The 19,703-nt window shown below is 51.5% G+C and overlaps 1 protein-coding gene across 1 annotated transcript in view; it reads left to right on the top strand.

Moving 5' to 3' along the window:
* LOC132574469 (acetylcholine receptor subunit delta-like) overlaps positions 1-14,235 on the top strand; it is a 41,464-nt gene extending 27,229 nt beyond the window's left edge. The window contains exons 9-12 of the mRNA XM_060242822.1: positions 882-996; positions 5,026-5,236; positions 9,972-10,090; positions 14,053-14,235. Of these exons, the coding sequence (XP_060098805.1) occupies positions 882-996; positions 5,026-5,236; positions 9,972-10,090; positions 14,053-14,235 (628 nt within the window). The remainder of the gene's footprint in view (positions 1-881; positions 997-5,025; positions 5,237-9,971; positions 10,091-14,052) is intronic.
* Positions 14,236-19,703: the final 5,468 nt, after the last annotated feature.

Below are 19,703 nucleotides of genomic sequence, written 5' to 3'. Positions count from 1 at the left end.
ACGCCAAGGGGAACGGGCGAACATTGGCTGGTCAATGTAGATTCTTAGATGTGCAGAAAGTTTCTTTTTTTAGAAATGGAACTGTAAAAAACTGAAGCTGCCAACCTAGTGAGAAGTGCCTTCTCATTACTGGAGCTGCCCTGCATAACCGCAGATGGAAGGGCAGAACATCTAGCTAGAGCAAGCACCCTTCTAAAATTTCTTCCTTCCAATGAAGTCAGATATGATGCCGGCTCCCCGGCGCTTCGGGCTGCTTCCCCCATGAGCCCTGAGAAGGACCAGCCCTTGGGCGCTTAGCACCCTTAGCGGACTCGGGCCCCCGCACCCCACCACACAAACTGGTTGGCCACTGTGTGAGTCAGGAGACTAGACTGGATGGACCGCTGGTCTGATCCAGCAGGGCTCGCCTGATATTCTGATGAAGGCCTCGGCTTCTGTGCCCTGTTGTTGGTTCTCCAGAGGAACTGGATGGCCAGTGTGTGAGACAGGATGCTGGACTAGGTGGACCAATGGCCTGATCCTGCAGGGCTCTTCTGATGTTCTTATGAAGGCCTCGGCCTCTCTGCCCTGTTGTTGGGACAGGATGATGGACTAGATGGACCCTCACTGGCCTGATCCTGCAGGGCTCTCCTGATGTTCTTATGAAGGCCTCGGCCTCTCTGCCCTGTCGTTGGCCCTCCAGAGGAACTGGTTGGCCCCTGAGTGGGACAGGATGGTGGACTAGATGGACCCTCACGGGTCTGATCCAGCAGGGCTCTTCCGCTGTTCTTTAACTGGAGATGCTGGGGATAGAACCTGGGACCTTCCGCATGCCAAGCAGATGTTCTACCACTGAGCTGCAGCCGCTCTGCCACTGAGCTATGTCCCTTTCCACTCGGCAGGTACCTGCTCTTCATCATGTTGCTGGTGACTGCCGTCGTGGTGGCCTGCGTTGTGGAGCTCAACATCCACTTCCGCACCCCCAGCACCCACATCCTTTCTGACTGGACCAAAGAGGTGAGCCCTGGAAGACAGCCGGAAGGGAAGGGATCAAATGGGAGCCCTGAAACTGTGGACTGGGACATGTTTGCATGTGGAGAGCAAAAGGCCACCGTGTTGCAAGGAAGGCACATAATCTAATCTCAGTTGGAATTCTGGGACAGCTCCTGGTCCCACCTGGAGGCTGGCAACCCTATGCCCTCCCTTAAACTTAGATCCACCATGTCAAGAAGTCCACCTCCTCCATGATTCATTCCAGACTGAAGCACATTTTGCACTCAGGACCCCATGATAGTAGGAGGTGGTGGTGGCCACAAGCATGGCCACCTTCAAGAGGGGTTTAGATAAAAATATGGAGCAGAGGTCCATCAGTGGCTATTAGCCACAGTGTGTGTGTGTGTGTGTGTGTGTATAAATTTTGGCCACTGTGTGACACAGAGTGTTGGACTGGATGGGCCATTGGCCTGATTCAACATGGCTTCTCTTATGTTCTTATGTGACACAGAGTGTTGGACTGGAGGGGCCACTGGGCTGATCCAACATGGCTTCTCTTATGTTCTTATGTGACACAGAGTGTTTGACTGGAGGGGCCATTGGCATGATCCAACATGGCTTCTCTTATGTGACACAGAGTGTTGGACTGGAGGGGCCACTGGCCTGATTCAACATGGCTTCTCTTATGTTCTTATGTGACACAGAGTGTGGGACTGGATGGGCCACTGGCCTGATTCAACAGGGCTTCTCTTATGTTCTTATGTGACACAGAGTGTTGGACTGGAGGGGCCACTGGCCTGATTCAACAGGGCTTCTCTTATGTTCTTATGTGACACAGAGTGTTGGACTGGAGGGGCCATTGGCCTGATCCAACACGGCTTCTCTTATGTTCTTATGTGACACAGAGTGTGGGACTGGATGGGCCACTGGCCTGATTCAACAGGGCTTCTCTTATGTTCTTATGTGACACAGAGTGTTGGACTGGAGGGGCCATTGGCCTGATCCAGCAGGGCTTCTCTTATGTTCTTATGTGACACAGAGTGTGGGAATGGATGGGCCACTGGCCTGATTCAACAGGGCTTCTCTTATGTTCTTATGTTCTTAAAGTTTTGAGTCCAGGGGCACCTTTAAGACCAACAAAGTTTAATTCTGGGTATAAGCTTTTGTGTGCAAGCACGCCTCTTCAGACTGAAACAGTTTTCTTCAAGTGTCCATATGGATGACCCCTTTGCTAGGACATGAGCATTAGCAGCTGTTTATTCTTGTGGCCATCTCTACAATGTCTGTGCCTATTTGTGAGGCTGGTCTAAGACGTGTTCTTGAATAAGAGGTGGGCCAGTTAGGTGGGCCAGTTTTCAGCCTCCATACTGAAACTTTAGGAATATAAGAACATCAGAAGAGCCCTGCTGGATCAGACCAGTAATCTATCTAGTCCAGCATCCTGTCCCACACAGTGGCCAACCAGTTCCTCTGGAGGGCCAACAACAGGGCAGAGAGGCTGAGGCCTTCATAAGCCGCCCTGAGCCATTCGTGGGAAGGGCGGGATATAAATCCCAAATAAATAAATAAATAAATAAATAAATAAATAAATAAATAAATAAATAAATAAATAAATAAATAAATAAATAAATAAATAAATAAAAGAACATCAGAAGAGCCCTGCTGGATCAAACCAGTAATCTATCTAGTCCAGCATCCTGTCTCACACAGTGGCCAACCAGTTCCTCTGGAGGGCCAACAACAGGGCAGAGAGGCTGAGGCCTTCATAAGAACATCAGAAGAGCCCTGCTGGATCAAACCAGTAATCTATCTAGTCCAGCATCATGTCTCACACAGTGGCCAACCAGTTCCTCTGGAGGGCCAACAACAGGGCAGAGATGCCGAGGCCTTCATAAGAACATCAGAAGAGCCTTGCTGGATCAGACCAGTAATCTATCTAGTCCAGCATCATGTCTCACACAGTGGCCAACCAGTTCCTCTGGAGGGCCAACAACAGGGCAGAGAGGCCGAGGCCTTCATAAGAACATCAGAAGAGCCCTGCTGGATCAAACCAGTAATCTATCTAGTCCAGCATCATGTCTCACACAGTGGCCAACCAGTTCCTCTGGAGGGCCAACAATAGGGCAGAGATGCCGAGGCCTTCATAAGAACATCAGAAGAGCCTTGCTGGATCAGACCAGTAATCTATCTAGTCCAGCATCATGTCTCACACAGTGGCCAACCAGTTCCTCTGGAGGGCCAACAACAGGGCAGAGAGGCCGAGGCCTTCATAAGAACATCAGAAGAGCCCTGCTGGATCAGACCAGTGAAGGTCCATCTAGTCCAAGATCCTTTCTCACACAGTGGCTAACCAGTTCCTCTGGAGGGCCAACAACAGGGCAGAGAGGCCAAGGCCTTCCTCTAATATTGCCTCCTGGCTCTGGGATTGAGGTCCAACAACAGCACAGAGATGCCAAGCCCTTAAGAAGAACATAACGAAACCCCTGCTGGGTCAGACCAGTGCTCCATCTAGTCCAGCATCCTGTCTCACACAGTGGCCAGCCAGTTCCTCTGGACGGCTAGCAACAGGACACAGAGGCTGAGGCCTTTATAAGGACATCAGAAGCGACCTGCTGGGTCAGACCAGTGGTCCATCCAGTCCGGCATCCTGTCTCACACAGAAGCCAACCAGTTCCTCTGGAGGGCCAACAACGCCCTGAGCCTGACTGGGAGAGCGGGATATAAATCCAATGAACATAAGCAGGGCACGGAGGTCGAGGCTTTCCCCTGATGGTGCCTCCTGGCTCTGGGATTCAGAGGATTAGTGCTTCTGAATGTGGAGGTTCTCCTCGGCCACCATGGTTAGTAGCCACTGGCAGACTTATCCTCCATGAATCTTTTTAATCCCCATTGAAAGGTGCTTACTCCTGTAGCCATCACCGGCACTACCTCCCCTGGCAGCGAATTCCGTGTTTCAATGACTCTCCGGCTGCGATCACACACACGGAAGAATGCACTTTCAATCCACTTCCAATGCACTTTACAACTGGATTTTACCGGGCGCTTTCACAAATACTGTAGCGGCCCCGTGGCGCAGAGTGCTAAAGCAGCAGTACTGTGATCTGAACTCTCTGCTCACGACCTGAGTTCTATCCCAACGAAAGCTGGTTCAGGTAGCCGGCCCAAGGTTGACTCAGCCTGCCATCCTTCCGAAGTCAGTCAAATGAATACCCAGCTTGCTGGGGAGGAGCGTAGATGACTGGGGAAGGCAACGGCAAACCACCCCGTAAAAAAACCTGCCGTGAGAACATCGTAAAAGCAACGTCACCCCAGAGTCGGAAACGACTGCTGCTTGCACAGAGGACCTTTCCTTTCCTCCACAAATACTAAATAATGCACTGTTGTCAGGGTTTGCAGAAACTTTCGGGCTCAAGTGCCGTGTTCTACTGGAGAAAGTTTCCCTTCCAGACGTTTCGTTCTCGGCTGCGGAGAACATCCTCAGTGGCGTTGCAGCCGGAGCAGGCACTCTGACCTTCTTGGCTGCTGTGCGTTGGGTGGGGCCAGGGCTGCTGGAGAGCTGCTATTTCTAGGCTGGTGGGGGTGTGGTGAAAGGGCAATAGGTTTGTGGGTGTGCCCATTGTTTGGTGGGGCTTCCTGGAAGGGTAGTGATAAGGAAACCGGCTGTTGAATGTGACCATTGTTCTGTGTTAATTGCTGGGAGGGTTGGAAGGGGTGTGAAGATAAGGAAACTGGCTGTTGAATGTGACCATTGTTCTGTGTTAATTGCTGGGAGGGTTGGAAGGGGTGTGAAGAAAAGGAAATGCACTGTTGGTCCACTTTAGTGGCCGTTTGCAGGTGAATCTTGCCATTTTGCACAGGAAAATCCAGCGGCAAAGTGCATCGGAAATGGATTGAAAGTGCTTTATTTGGCATGTGCAAAAGTGCTCGCTGTGGGGACTTGCAAAACCCAGTTGGAAAGTGCATCGAAAGGGGATTGGAAGTGTGTTATTCGGTGGATGTGATCGCAGTCACTGTGTCGTGTGGTTCCCCTGTAACCTTCTCCCTGCTCCGCAGCTGTTCCTCGAGACCCTGCCACGCCTCTTGCACATGTCCCAGCCTTCCGAGAGCGAGCCGGAGCCGAAGGAGGGCCTGCTGATCCGGCGCAGCAGCTCCGTGGGCTACATCATCAAGGCCGAGGAATACTTCACGGTCAAGTCCCGCAGCGAGCTCATGTTTGAGAAGCAGTCCGAGAGGCACGGATTGACCAGTCGGGTCACCCCAGCAAGTGAGCTCTGGAGCAAATCTCAGCAAGTCTGGGACAGGCAGGAGGGGGAGTGTTGGGAAGAGGGCCTCGTTTCCCACCGAGTTCCTCTTCATCTTGCGCTATGAGTAGGGTTGCCAATCCCTAGGGCAGAGGTGGCCAACAGTAGCTCTCCAGATGTTTTTTGCCTACAACTCCCATCAGCCCCAGCCAGCGTGGCCAATGTCTCCAGTGTCTCCACCTCCAATGTCTCCTGGCTCTACCTCCAATGTCTCCTGGCTCCACCTCCAATGTCTCCTGGCTCCACTCCCAAAGTCCCCAGAGATTTCTTGAATTGGACTTGGCAACCCTAGCTATGAGTGGCAAAGTGTCCACTACCCAAATTGGGCACGGTGTTCTCACTGGGCGCAGGACACCTGGGGAGATCAGAGGGAGTGAATTCTGAGCTTACAGGTTCAGCATTTGCGGGTTATGGGAATTCATTGAGGGTCTTGGCCTGAGTTACCCCCACTCCCAATCCAGGTGCTCGCACTTCCAGCTCTCCCCATACACTGGCTGTCCTCCACCTGAGGAGAGCCAGTTTGATGTAGTGGTTAAGGGTGCTGACTCTTATCTGGGAGAACCGGGTTTGATTCCCCACTCCTCCACTTGCACCTGCTGGAATGGCCTTGCGTCAGCCTTAGCTCTCACAGAGTTGTCCTTGAAAGGGCAGCTTCTGTCAGAGCTCTCTCAGCCCCATCCATCTCACAGGGTGTCTGTTGTGGGGGAGGAAGATAAAGAGATTGTGACCGCTCTAAGACTCTGAGATTCAGAGTGGAGGGCAGGATATAAACCCGATATTTCCTTCTTCTGAACACACATGAAGCTGCCATATATTGAATGAGATGAGTATTGTTCTGTCAAGGTCAGGATTGTCTACACAGGCTGGCAGCAGCTCTCCAGGGTCTCAGGGTGAGGTTTTTCACACACCTGTTCTTTTGAACTGGAAATAAGAACATGAGAGAAGCCATCCTGGATCACCCCAGTGGCCCATCCAGTCCAATGCTCTGTGTCACACAGCGGCCAAAACCCAGGTGCCATCAAGAGTTCCATCAGTGGGGCCAGAATTCCAGAAACCTTCCCACTCTTCACTCCCCCAAGAATACAAAGTATTACTGCCCCAGACATAAGAGAAGCCATGTTAGATCAGGCCAATGGCTCATCCAGTCCAACACTCTGTGTCCCACAGTGGCCAAAACCCAGGGACCATCAGGAGGTCCACCAGCGGGGCCAGAACACTAGAAGCCCTCCCGCTGTGCCCCCCAAGCACCCAGAATACAGAGCATCACTGCCTCAGACATAAGAGAAGCCATGTTAGATCAGGCTAATGGCCCATCCAGTCGAACAGTCTGTGTCCCACAGTGGCCAAAACCCAGGGACCATCAGGAGGTCCACCAGCGGGGCCAGAACACTAGAAGTCCTCCCACTGTGCCCCCCAAGCACCCAGAATACAGAGCATCACTGCCTCAGACATAAGAGAAGCCATGTTAGATCAGGCTAATGGCCCATCCAGTCCAACAGTCTGTGTCCCACAGTGGCCAAAACCAGGGGCCATCAGGAGGTCCACCAGCGGGGCCAGAACACTAGAAGTCCTCCCACTGTGCCCCCCAAGCACCCAGAATACAGAGCATCACTGCCTCAGACATAAGAGAAGCCATGTTAGATCAGGCTAATGGCCCATCCAGTCCAACACTCTGTGTCCCACAGTGGCCAAAACCAGGGGCCATCAGGAGGTCCACCAGCAAAGCCAGAGCTCCAGAAGCCCTCCCACTGTGCCTCCTCCCAAGCACCAAGAATACAGAGCAACCCTTGCCCTGACAGTGTTCCATCTATACCTTCTCATAGCCACACATGGACCTCTGCTGGAGATTGAACCTGGGACCTTCTGCATGCAAAGCAGAGATTCTTCTGTTGACCCAAGGCCTCTTCCCTGAATTCTGAGTACTGGCTGCTCGTATCTGGTGGTGGAAACTGCTGTCACGTTGCACCTGAGTTGCGGCAACAACTTGGGGTTTGCAAGGCAAGAGACATTCAGAGGTGGTTTTCCATTGCCTCCCTCTGCAGAGCGACCCTGGGCTTCCTTGGTAGTGTCCCACCCAAATGCAAACCAGGACCAACCCTGCTTAGCTTCTGAGAGCTGATAAGAACATAAGAGAAGCCATGTTGGATCAGGCCAATGGGCCATCCAGTCCAACACTCTGTGTCACATAAGAACATAAGAGAAGCCATGTTGGATCAGGCCAATGGGCCATCCAGTCCAACACTCTGTGTCACATAAGAAAATAAGAGAAGCCATGTTGGATCAGGCCAATGGCCCATCCAGTCCAACACTCTGTGTCACATAAGAACATAAGAGAAGCCATGTTGGATCAGGCCAATGGCCCATCCAGTCCAACACTCTGTGTCACATAAGAACATAAGAGAAGCCATGTTGGATCAGGCCAGTGGCCCCTCCAGTCCAACACTCTGTGTCACATAAGAGCATAAGAGAAGCCATGTTGGATCAGGCCAATGGGCCATCCAGCCCAACACTCTGTGTCACATAAGAGAAGCCATGTTGGATCAGGCCAATGGCCCATCCGGTTCAACACTCTGTGTCACAGAGTGGCCAAAAAAAACAACACCTAAGTGCCATCAAGAGGTCCACCAGTGGGGCTAGAAGTCCTTCCACTTTGCCCCCCCCCCCAAGCACTAGAATACAGAGCATCACTGCCCCAGAGAGTTCCAACAATAAGCTGTGGCTAACAGCCACTGATGGACCTCTGCTCCATATGCTTATCCATTCCTCTCTTGAAGCTGTCTATGCTTGTAGCCGCCACCACCTCCTGTGGCAGTGAATTCCACATGTTAATCACCCTTTGGGTGAAGGACTTCCTTTTATCCATTCTAACCCGACTGCTCAGCAATTTCATGGAATGCCCACGAGTTCTTGTATTGTGAGAAAGGGAGAAAAGGACTTCTTTCTCTACCTTCTCTATCCCATGCATAATCTTGTCAACCTCCATCATGTCACCCCGCAGTCGATGTTTCTCCAAGCTAAAGAGCCCCAAGCGTTTTAACCTTCCTTCCTAGGGAAAGTGTTCCAACCTATCATTCTAGTTGCCCTTTTCTGAACTTTCTCCAATGCTAGAATATCTTTTTTGAGGTGCGGCGACCAGAATTGTACACAGTACTCCATATGAGACCGCACCATCGATTTATACAGGGGCATCATGATAACTGGCTGATTTGTTTTCAATTCCCTTCCTAGCATGGCGTTGGTCTCGACATTTTCATTGAGTTCTCTACCACGACCCCAAGATCTCTCTCTTGGTCAGTCTCTGCCAGTCTACACCCCGTCAACTTGTATTTATAGCTAGGATTTTTGGTCCCAACGATGAGGCTGGGCTATCCTGGGCCATCCAAGTCATTGCTATCTAGCCAACCCAGTTTTGTTCCTTCCTTTTCAGCAAACATAGGGGCCGTTTTCCCACTGACCTTACTCCGGAGCGACGTCCCTCTTCACCGCGCAGCGTCTGCGCGGATTTCCCACCAACTGCTGCGCACGACCAGGAAGTGCCGCGGCGTTTGCGTCGCAGATGTAAACCGCTAAGAACCAGTTTACATCTGCGACGCAAAAGCCGCGGCTCTTCCTGGTCGTGCGCAGCAGTTGGTGGGAAATCCGCGCAGACGCTGCGCGGTGAAGAGGGACGTCGCTCCGGAGTAAGGTCAGTGGGAAAACGGCCAGGCTCTCCCCTCCTCCTTTATCCTCACAACAGCCCAGGCTGGCCCAATCCCATCAAATCTCCAAAGCTAAGCAGGGTCAAGGCAAGGAATACCAGGGGCCGGACGCAGAGGCAGGCAACGGCAAACCACTTCTGCAATGGCTCTTGCCTTCAAAAAGAAGTCTAGCTTGCCACCTAGCAATGCATGAACACAAAAACAGCTAGAAGACGAGTGTCAGACTCATTTGCTATGAGGGTTGGATCTGACATAAATGAGACCTTGTTGGACTGGGCCATGGGTTTCAGAAAATGTAATGCCAGGAAGTGGAGATAAACTTTATAAAGGACAAAGAGATGGGGGTTTTTTCCCCTTTCTTTTTTTAAAAGGTGCTTTCTTTGTATCTCTCCCGTGGAATCACGGGAACTGGGCAAAGGAAGCTCCGGCTCTTTCCCTCCCTCCCCAGGGGACGAGGAAGGGGAGGAGCCTCAGCCAATAGAAGGAAGAGAGGCTCGGCTCGGTAGCTCTGCTGTGCTATTGAGAGAGCCTGGCAAAGCGAGCTCTCCCTCCCCCCCTTCCTCCCCAAGGGAGGAGCCTCAGCTAATGGAGAAAACAGAGGCTTTGCTCTGTAGATCCTGTACAGTTGAGCAAGCCTGGCAAAGCAAACTGTTTTGTGATGCAGAAGGAAGCGAGAGAGAGAGAGAGAAGGAAGCAGATGCCAACCAGTTGCTCGGGGGCCAGATAGGAGCCCTCCGGGGGGCTGATCCAGCCCGCAGCTACATGTTTGACACCCCTGAGCTAGAACTAGCTGCCAGACAATCTTAGGATCTGTAAGCGATCTCTTGGCTACACTATCGCACACTGCCATAGGGCAATCCATTATTTAATTAGCCTTATAGGCTGAGTGACAACTGGCCCAACGTCACCCCAGAAATGTTTGTGTCTCTCCAGGGATCCGAACCCTGGCCTGATGTTTCATTCACTGCTCCACCCTGGGTCTCTCTCTTCTGTCCTCTAGGGCCAGACCCCCATGCTGTGGATGGTGTGCAGGAACAGCTCTACAATGAGATCAAGCCAGCCATTGCCGGGGCCAATTTCATTGTGAAACACACGCGAGACAAGAATGACTACAATGAGGTGGGTGAGCCTCTGAGGTCGCAATGCTTAGCTTGGAGAGGAGGTGGCTGAGAGGTGATATGATCACCGTCTTCCAGTCCTTGAAGGGCTATCATCTAGAGGATGGTGTGAAATTGTTTTCTGTGGCCCCAGAAGGTAGGACCAGAACCAATGGGTTGCAATTAAATCAAAAGATTTTCCAGCTCGACATTAGGAAGAATATCCTGACCGTTAGAGCGGTTCCTCAGTGGAACAGGCTTCCTCAGGTGGTGGTGGGCTCTCCTTCCTTGTAGGTTTTGAAACAGAGGCTAGTAGGCCATCTGACAGCAATGAAGATCCTGTGAATTTAGGGGAGGAGTTTGTGAGTTTAGAGCGGTTCCTCAGTGGAACAGGCTTCCTCCTTGGGAGGTGGTAGGCTCTCCTTCCTTGGAGGTTTTTCAACAGAGGCTGGATGGCCATCTGACAGCAATGAAGATCCTGTGAATTTAGGGGGAGGGGTCTGTGGGTTAACAGCGGTTCCTCAGTGGAACAGGCTTCCTCGGGAGGTGGTGGGCTCTCCTTCCTTGGAGGTTTTTAAACAGAGGCTAGATGGCCATCTGACATGGATTTAGGGGGAGGTATTTGTGAGTTTCCTGCATTGTGCAGGGGGTTGGACAAGATGACTCTGGAGGTCCCTTCCAACTCTATGATTCTATGATTCTGTGAATTGTTTTCTGTGGCCCCAGAAAGTAGGATTAGAACCAATGGGTTGAAATTAAATCAAAAGAGTTTCTGGCTCAACATTAGAAAGAACTTCCTGACCGTTAGAGCAATTCCTCAGCGGAACAGGCTTCCTCGGGAGGTGGCGGGCTCTCCTTCCTTGGAGGTTTTTAAACAGAGGCAAGATGGCCATCTGACAGCAATGAGGATCCTGTGAATTTAGGGGGAGGTGTTTGTGAGTTTATAGCAGTTCCTCAGTGGAACAGGCTTCCTTAGGAGGTGTGGGCTCTCCTTCCTTGGAGGTTTTTCAACAGAGGCTAGATGGCCATCTGACAGCAATGAAGGTCCTGTGAATTTAGGGGGAGGGGTTTGTGAGTTTCCTGCATTGTGCAGGAGGTTGGACTAGATGACCCTGGAGGTCCCTTCCAACTCTATGATTCTATGATTCTGTGAATTGTTTTCTGTGGCCCCAGAAGGTAGGACCAGAACCGAGTTGAAATTAAATCAAAAGAGTTTCCGGCTCAACATTAGAAAGAACTTCCTGACTGTTAGAGCAGTTCCTCAGTGGAACAGGCTTCCTCGGGAGGTGGTGGGCGCTCCTTCCTTGGAGGTTTTTCAACAGAGACTAGACTCTGTGTGAACTTGTGACTTAGTGCTGCAGTGTGTACCTGGCACCCGACTGTTGTCACATGTAGTGTGTATTTGGCCCTTGAAGATGATACTTTCTGGACTTCTCTCAGGCACCTGTTGCCCTGAGATGGTGGGGGAAAGCTGGGATCGGCTCTGACTGATTTTGTACTATGCTTGTTCTGGATGGAGAGCCCTTTCACTACCGGGGCTGATCTCCATTTTCGCACAAGTTGCCACAGAGCCGTAAGTTCGCATGTCGCTATTCCGCAGCAAGTGGAAACCGCTTGTCAGAGGATCTCGCTTGCTGCGGGGAAGCGATGCGGCAATTTGTGCGAAAATGGAGAGATTCCCCGGTAGCAAAAGGGTTCTCCACCCGGAACAAGCGTAGTGTGAAATTGGTCTCTGTGTTTTGGGAAAGAGATGCTGTTTATTTCAGACCAATTTCGCACTCACAATACGCCGCTCTAACGTTCCTCTTTTAAGCGCGGCATCCTTCCGATTTCTCACTATCTGCCCCGGGGGTTTCTCTTTGTTGCGCAAAAATGGCGATGTAGGCCGAAGCTCCGGGGCAGATAGTGGGAAATCGGAAGGACTCTGCGCTGAAAAGAGGAACATCAGAGCAGTGTAGGGTGAGTGCGAAATCTGTAACAGTTTCCAAAGAAAGGAGAGGATCTGCTCCTTGCAAGGCTACAGGAAGAGGTTTCCAAGACCAGAGACACAAGGGATATCAGTGTCTATGGCCAGGCTTACGACATGGCTGCCTAGAGTTCCCTGGCAACCAGCAGGAGACTGGGGGTGTGTGGACACGGGGGAGTGCTGTCAGCGACAGTTTGACATCTCCTCTGGGGGAAACCTGGAAGTGATACCACACCTTTCTAGGAATCGCCAGAAACTCTATAGTAAAACCACAGAGTTTCAAGTAATTCCTAGGGAGGATGGACACCACTTTGGGGTTTTCCGGATAGTAAATATATAATTTTGCTAACAAATCCGCTGACAAAGAGCCACTTCCTGCTTTTCTATGTTCCATTCAAGACCCTTTGAGTTTGATGTCCAGGAAGGAAGTGGGCACCTGGAAACGCATCAACAGCTACCATGCCACCTCTGGAGTGCCATACTAGGGAAGTCAGTATGATGTGCAGGTGGCTTATTGGACGTGGCCAAGGTTGAGGGAAGACCTCTTCCAACTCTGTGCATAAGAACATAAGAGAAGCCATGTTGGATCAGGCCAATGGCCCCTCCAGTCCAACACTCTGTGTCACATAAGAACATTGGAAGACATTGGATTTATATTCCGCCCTCCACTCAAGTGTCTCAGAGCGGCTCACAATCTCCTTTATCTCCCTCCCCCACAACAGACACCCTGTGAGGTGGGTGGGGCTGATAGGGCTCTCACAGCAGCTGCCCTTTCAAGGACAACCTCTGCCAGAGCTATGGCTGACCCAAGGCCATTCCAGTAGGTGCAAGTGGGAATCAAACCTGGTTCTCCCAGATAAGAGTCCGCACACTTAACCACTACACCAAACATAAGAGAAGCCCTGTTGGATCAGGCCAATGGCCCATCCAGGCCAACACTCTTTGTCACATAAGAGAAGCCATGTTGGATCAGGCCAATGGCCCATCCAGTCCAACACTCTGTGTCACATAAGAACATAAGAGAAGCCCTGTTGGATTAGGCCAATGGCCCATTCAGTCCAACACTCTGTGTCACAGAAGAACATAAGAGAAGCCCTGTTGGATCAGGCCAATGGCCCATCCAGTCCAACACTCTGTATCACATAAGAGAAGCCCTGTTGGATCAGGCCAATGGCCCCTCCAGTCCAACACTCTGGGTCACACAGTGCCCAAAAAAAACCCATGTGTCATCAGGAGGTCCACCAGCAGGGTCCTCCAGAAGCCCTCCCACTGTTGCCTCCCAAGCACCAAGAAGACAGAGCATCATTATCCCAGATATAAGAACGTAAGAGAAGCCATGCTGGATCAGGCCAATGGCCCATCCAGTCCAACACTCTGTCACACAGTGGCCAAAAAACCCAGGTGCCATCAGGAGGTCCGTCAATGGGGCCTGGACAATAGAAGCCCTCCCACTGTTGCCCCCCCCCCAAGCACCAAGAATACAGAGCGTCACTGCCTCAGAAAAGAGTTCCAACAATATGCTGTGGCTAATAGCCATTGATGGACCCCTGCTCCAGATGTTTATCCAATCCCCCCCCCCCTTTAAGCTGTTCATGCTTGTAGCTGCCACTACCTTCTGTGCCAGTGAAGGACATCATAAGAGAAGCCATGTTGGATCTGGCCAATGACCCATCCAATCCAACGCTATGTGTCACGCCGTGGCCAAAACCCAGGTGCCATCAGGAGGTCCACCAGTGGGGCCAGAACTCCAGAAGCCCTCCCACAGTTGCTCCCCCAAGCACCAAGAATACAGAGCATCACTTGCCCCAGACAGAGTTCCAACAATAAGCTGTGGCTAATAGCCACTGGTAGACCTCTGCTCCATATGCGTGTTCAATCCCTTCTTGAAGCTGCCTATGCTTGTAGCCGCCACCACTTCCTGCAGCAGCGAATTCCATGTGTTAATCACCCTTTGGGTGAAGAAGGACTTTCTTTAACCCCTTCCAGCAATTTCATTGATGTTTCTTCCTCCCCCGCAGGAGAAGGACAGCTGGAACCAGATCGCTCGCACCGTGGACTGCCTCTGCTTCTACTTGATCACCCCAATCTTGAGCCTAGGCACCTTATGGATCTTCTTGATGGGATCCTACAACTACCCCCCACCCTTGCCTTTCGAAGGGGAACCTTTCGACTTCCGGGAAGAGCACAAGCACTTCATCTAGAGCAGCAGTCCCCAACCTTTTTGGCACCAGGGACCGGTTTTGTGGAAGACAATTTTTCCACAGGCGGGGGGGAGCGATGGTTTCAGGATGATACAATTGTGTACTTTATTAGTTTGGTGTGGTGGTGAAGTGCGGGGACTCTTATCTGGGAGAACCGGGTTTGATTCCCCACTCCTCCACTTGCACCTGCTGGAATGGCCTTGGGTCAGCCAGAGCTCTCTTATCTGGGAGAACCGGGTTTGATTCCCCACTCCTCCACTCGCAGCTGCCGGAATGACCTTGGGTCAGCCATAGCTCTCACAGGAGCTGTCCTTGAAATGGCAGCTTCTGGGAGAACTCCCTCAGCCCCACCCGCCTCACAGGAGATTGTGAGCTGCTCTGAGACTGAAATTCGGAGTGGAGGGCAGGATATAAATCCAATGTCGTCTTCTTATTATTATTATCACTGCATTGTAATATATAATGAAATAATTATACAACTCATGGCCCGGTTGCTAACAGGCCACAGACCGTTACCACGGACCCCAGATCTTGAGCCTCTTGTCAGGAGAGCCGTGGCACCCACCCACCAACATCCGTTCACCTTCTTACCTGAGGACATCAGCTCCTGCTTCCCCCAGCTTCCCGCTACTCTCCAGTGTGCTGCCTTTCTAAATTATTTCTCCGTGTCTGTCTTTTAACTTATGGTGTAATAAACACGGTTTTTCCCAGGTGATGCCTCCCGGCAGGGGTCATTTTGTCGAAAAATAGGTGGTGGGGCTCATTAGCGTAACTCATTAGCATGTGCCCCCTCCCAAGCCAAAAGCAATTTGACGCAAAAAAGGAGAGACCCGGGCGAGCGAGGCCTGTTTGGGATAGCTAGAAATCCAGCCAGCCCAAGCAGGCCTCGCTCGCCTGGGGCTCTCCTGGGCCGTCCCCTCATATTCAAAAGGCCAGTGAGCCACCTGCCACCCAAAATCACATAAGAAGTGGAGAAAGGGTGGTGTGGGCTTCTCCAGGGGTCAATGAGGGCTGCTGGGGGTGTGGCAAAGCCCCTGGTGGCTGGCTGGCTGCCCGTTCTCCTAATCCAGGGATTGTTATGCAGCTGCACCTCCTATTCAGTGGACAAGGAAGGTGGGGAGGAGGAGGGGGAACCCTCAGAAAGATTCAGGAGCTGCGCTCCTGTGAGCTCCTGCTGAATTCAAGGCATGGCTGCCAGAATATACTTACGCATAGAACTGCTTTATACTGAATCAGACCCTTGGGGCCTCAAAGTCAGTATTGCCTACTCCGACTGGCAGCAGCTCCCCAGGGTCTCAGGCAGAAAAAGGTCTTTCACATCACCTACTGGCCGGTCCTTTTAGCTGGAGATTGAACCTGGGACTTTGAACCTGGGAGAGCCAGTTTGGTGTGGAGAGCCAGTTTGGTGTCGTGGTTAAGTGTGCGGACTCTTATCTGGGAGAACCGGGTTTGATTCCCCACTCCTCCACTTGCACCTGCTGGCATGGCCTTGGGTCAGCCATAGCTCTGGCAGAGGTTGTCCTTGAAAGGGCAGCTGCTGGGAGAGCCCTCTCCAGCCCCACCCACCTCACATGGTGTCTGTTGCGGGGGAGGAAGGTAAAGGAGATTGTGAGCCGCTCTGAGACTCTTCAGAGTGGAGGGCGGGATATAAATCCAATATCTTCTTCTTCTTTGTGCTAAGCCACAGCCCCTCTTGCCAATATCTGGTGTTGGGTCAAGGAAAGTGGGTGAACGTATGGGACCGTAGATAAATTACGGTTGCTGGCTCTGTGCAGGGGAATTCTGGGAGGTTGAAAGGGGTGGGGCCTGGGGAGGGTGGGGTTTGGGGAGGGGAAGGAGCGCAGCAGCTATGTGATGCCATAGAGCAGGGGTGTCAAACATGCGGCCTGAGGGCCAAATCAGGCCCCCAGAGGACTCCTATCAGGCCCCCGAGTGACTGGCTGTCATTGGCTTCCTTCTCCACTTTTCTTGCTTCCTTCTTCATCACAGCTTGCTTTGCAAGGCTTGTTCAACTGCACAGGAGCTACAGAGCAAAGCCTCTATTTTCTCCACTGGCTGAGGCTCCTCCCCCTCCCGGTCCCCTGGGAAGGGAGGGAAAGAGCCAGAGCTTCCTTTGCCCAGCTCCCTGGACTCCATGGGAGAAATACAAAGAAAGCAACTTTAAGACCAACGGGTGCTAATGTTTTAAGCATGTTTTATTTTAAGTTTTTTAAAATAATCTTTAGTCGCGTTTGTTTGTGTCCTTTTAAAAGTTTACATCTCTGTTACCTGATCTTAAACTGGTACACACATGGCTTTGCCCAGCACAGCCCAGCCCAGCTCAACACAGTCTCATTTATGTTAGATCTGGCCCACATAACAAATGAGTTCGACACCTCTGCCCTAGAGTCCTCCATAGGGAATAATGGAGTTCCCAGCAGAAATTCAACCCCCCCCCCCCCGCTGTTCGATAACCCTGAAGTGGGGGAAGGGTTTGGTGTAGTGGTGAAGTGTGCGGACTCTTATCTGGGAGAACCGGGTTTGATTCCCCACTCCTCCACTTGCACCTGCTAGCATGGCCTTGGGTCAGCCATAGCTCTGGCAGAGGTTGTCCTTGAAAGGGCAGCTGCTGGGAGAGCCCTCTCAGCCCCACCCACCTCACAGGGTGTCTTTTGTGGGGGAAGAAGGTAAAGGAGATTGTGAGCCGCTCTGAGACTCTTTGGAGTGGAGGGTGGGATATAAATCCAATATCTCCATCTACCTCACAGGGTGTCTGTTGTGGGGGAGGAAGGGAAAGGAGATTGTGAGCCGCTCTGAGACTCTTCAGAGTGGAGGGCTTGATATAAATCCAATATCTCCATCTACCTCACAGGGTGTCTGTTGTGGGGGAGGAAGGGAAAGGAGATTGTGAGGTGCTTTGAGACTCTTCGGAGTGGAGGGCAGGATATAAATCCAATATCTTCATCTACCTCACAGGGTGTCTGTTGTGGGGGAGGAAGGGAAAGGAGATTGTGAGCCGCTCTGAGACTCTTTGGAGTGGAGGGCGGGATATAAATCCAATATCTTCATCTACCTCACAGGGTGTCTGTTGTGGGGGAGGAAGGGAAAGGAGATTGTGAGGTGCTCTGAGACTCTTCGGAGTGGAGGGCAGGATATAAATCCAATATCTTCATCTACCTCACAGGGTGTCTGTTGTGGGGGAGGGAGGGAAAGGAGATTGTGAGCCGCTCTGAGACTCTTCGGAGTGGAGGGCGGGATATAAATCCAATATCTTCATCTACCTCACAGGGTGTCTGTTGTGGGGGAGGAAGGTAAAGGAGATTGTGAGCTGCTCTGAGACTCTTCGGGGTGGAGGGCGGGATATAAATCCAATATCTTCATCTACCTCACAGGGTGTCTGTTGTGGGGGAGGAAGGGAAAGGAGATTGTGAGCCGCTCTGAGACTCTTTGGAGTGGAGGGCGGGATATAAATCCAATATCTTCATCTACCTCACAGGGTGTCTGTTGTGGGGGAGGAAGGGAAAGGAGATTGTGAGCCGCTCTGAGACTCTTTGGAGTGGAGGGCGGGATATAAATCCAATATCTTCATCTACCTCACAGGGTGTCTGTTGTGGGGGAGGAAGGGAAAGGAGATTGTGAGCCGCTCTGAGACTCTTTGGAGTGGAGGGCGGGATATAAATCCAATATCTTCATCTACCTCACAGGGTGTCTGTTGTGGGGGAGGAAGGGAAAGGAGATTGTGAGCCGCTCTGAGACTCTTTGGAGTGGAGGGCGGGATATAAATCCAATATCTTCATCTACCTCACAGGGTGTCTGTTGTGGGGGAGGAAGGGAAAGGAGATTGTGAGCCGCTCTGAGACTCTTTGGAGTGGAGGGCAGGATATAAATCCAATATCTTCATCTACCTCACAGGGTGTCTGTTGTGGGGGAGGGAGGGAAAGGAGATTGTGAGTCGCTCTGAGACTCTTTGGAGTGGAGGGCGGGATATAAATCCAATATCTTCATCTACCTCACAGGGTGTCTGTTGTGGGGGAGGAAGGGAAAGGAGATTGTGAGGTGCTCTGAGACTCTTTGGAGTGGAGGGTGGGATATAAATCCAATGTCTTCATCTACCTCACAGGGTGTCTGTTGTGGGGGAGGAAGGTAAAGGAGATTGTGAGCTGCTCTGAGACTCTTCGGAGTGGAGGGCGGGATATAAATCCAATATCTTTTTCTTCTTCTTCAAACCAGGGGATCCAAACTGGAGACTGGCAACCCTATTAGCTTCCATGATCTGACAAGATCAGGCTAGCCTGAGTCATCCAGGTTAACGCCCACTTGATCTTAACACTACATATTATACCTGCATTTACCTTTGATAGGGTTGCCAGTCTCCAGGTGGGGCCTGGAGATCTCCCGCTTTTACAACTGATCTCCAGCTGTCAGAGATCGGCTCCCCTGGAGAAAAGGGATGCTTTGAAGGGTGGCCTTGTACCTTGCTGAGGCCCCTCCCCTCCTCAAACCCCGCCCTCTCTCAGCTCCACCCCCAGTCTCCAGGTATTTCCTAACACAGGATTGGCAACTCCGACGCTTAAAGTGCTGGTAGGTGAGGGAACAAAGTTTCCATGACAACCCTGGAACAGGGGGGTGTCAAACATGCAGCCCAGGGGCCAAATCAGACCCCGGGAGGGTTCCTATCAGATCCCCAACCAACTGGCAGTCTGCTTCCTTTTCCCTCTCTTGCTTCTTTCTGTATCACACCTTGTTTTGCCAGGCTCGCTCAATCACACAGGAGCTACAGAGCAAAGCCTCTACTTTCTCCGTTGGCTGAGGCTCCTCCCTTGCGGAGGAAGGGGGGGAGGGATAGATTGCTTTGCCAGGCTCTCTCAGTCGCACAGCAGAGCTACTGAACCAAGCCTCTCCTCCTTCTATTGGCTGAGGCTCCTCCCCCTTTTGGTTCCATGAGGAAGGAGACAAAATACCCTGGATCACATGGAGCTACAAAGAAAGCACCTTTAAGGCAAACGAGCGCTAAAGTTTTAAGCATGTTTTATTTTAATTTTTTTTTAAAAAAATCTTTAATTGTTTATCTGCGTCCTTTGTAAAGTTTATAACTTTGCTACTTGGCATTACATTTTATGACACACATATGACAAGGTCTCATTTATGTCGGATCCGGTCCTCACAACAAGTGAGTTTGACATAGAGTTGCCAATCCCCAGGTTTGGATGCCCACCCTCCACTTCAGGGTCATCAGAAAGCAGGGGGAGGGGAGGGAAATGTCTGTTGGGAACTCTATTATTCCCTATGGAGACTTATTCCTATAGAAAATCATGGAGAATTGATCCGCAGGTATCTGAGGCTCTGCGGGGGCTATTATTTGAGGTAGAGGCACCAAATTTTCAGCGCAGCGTCCAGTGCCTCTCCCCAAAATACTCCCCAAGTTTCAAAAAGATTAGGCCAGGGGGTCCAATTCTTTGAGCCCCAAAAGAAGGTGCCCCTAACCTTCA

This window comes from Heteronotia binoei, chromosome 6, assembly GCF_032191835.1.
Source record: "Heteronotia binoei isolate CCM8104 ecotype False Entrance Well chromosome 6, APGP_CSIRO_Hbin_v1, whole genome shotgun sequence".
Taxonomy (NCBI): Eukaryota; Metazoa; Chordata; class Lepidosauria; order Squamata; family Gekkonidae; genus Heteronotia; species Heteronotia binoei.
Note: the sequence above shows the minus strand (reverse complement) of the source record. Positions and strands in the feature narration are given on the sequence as shown.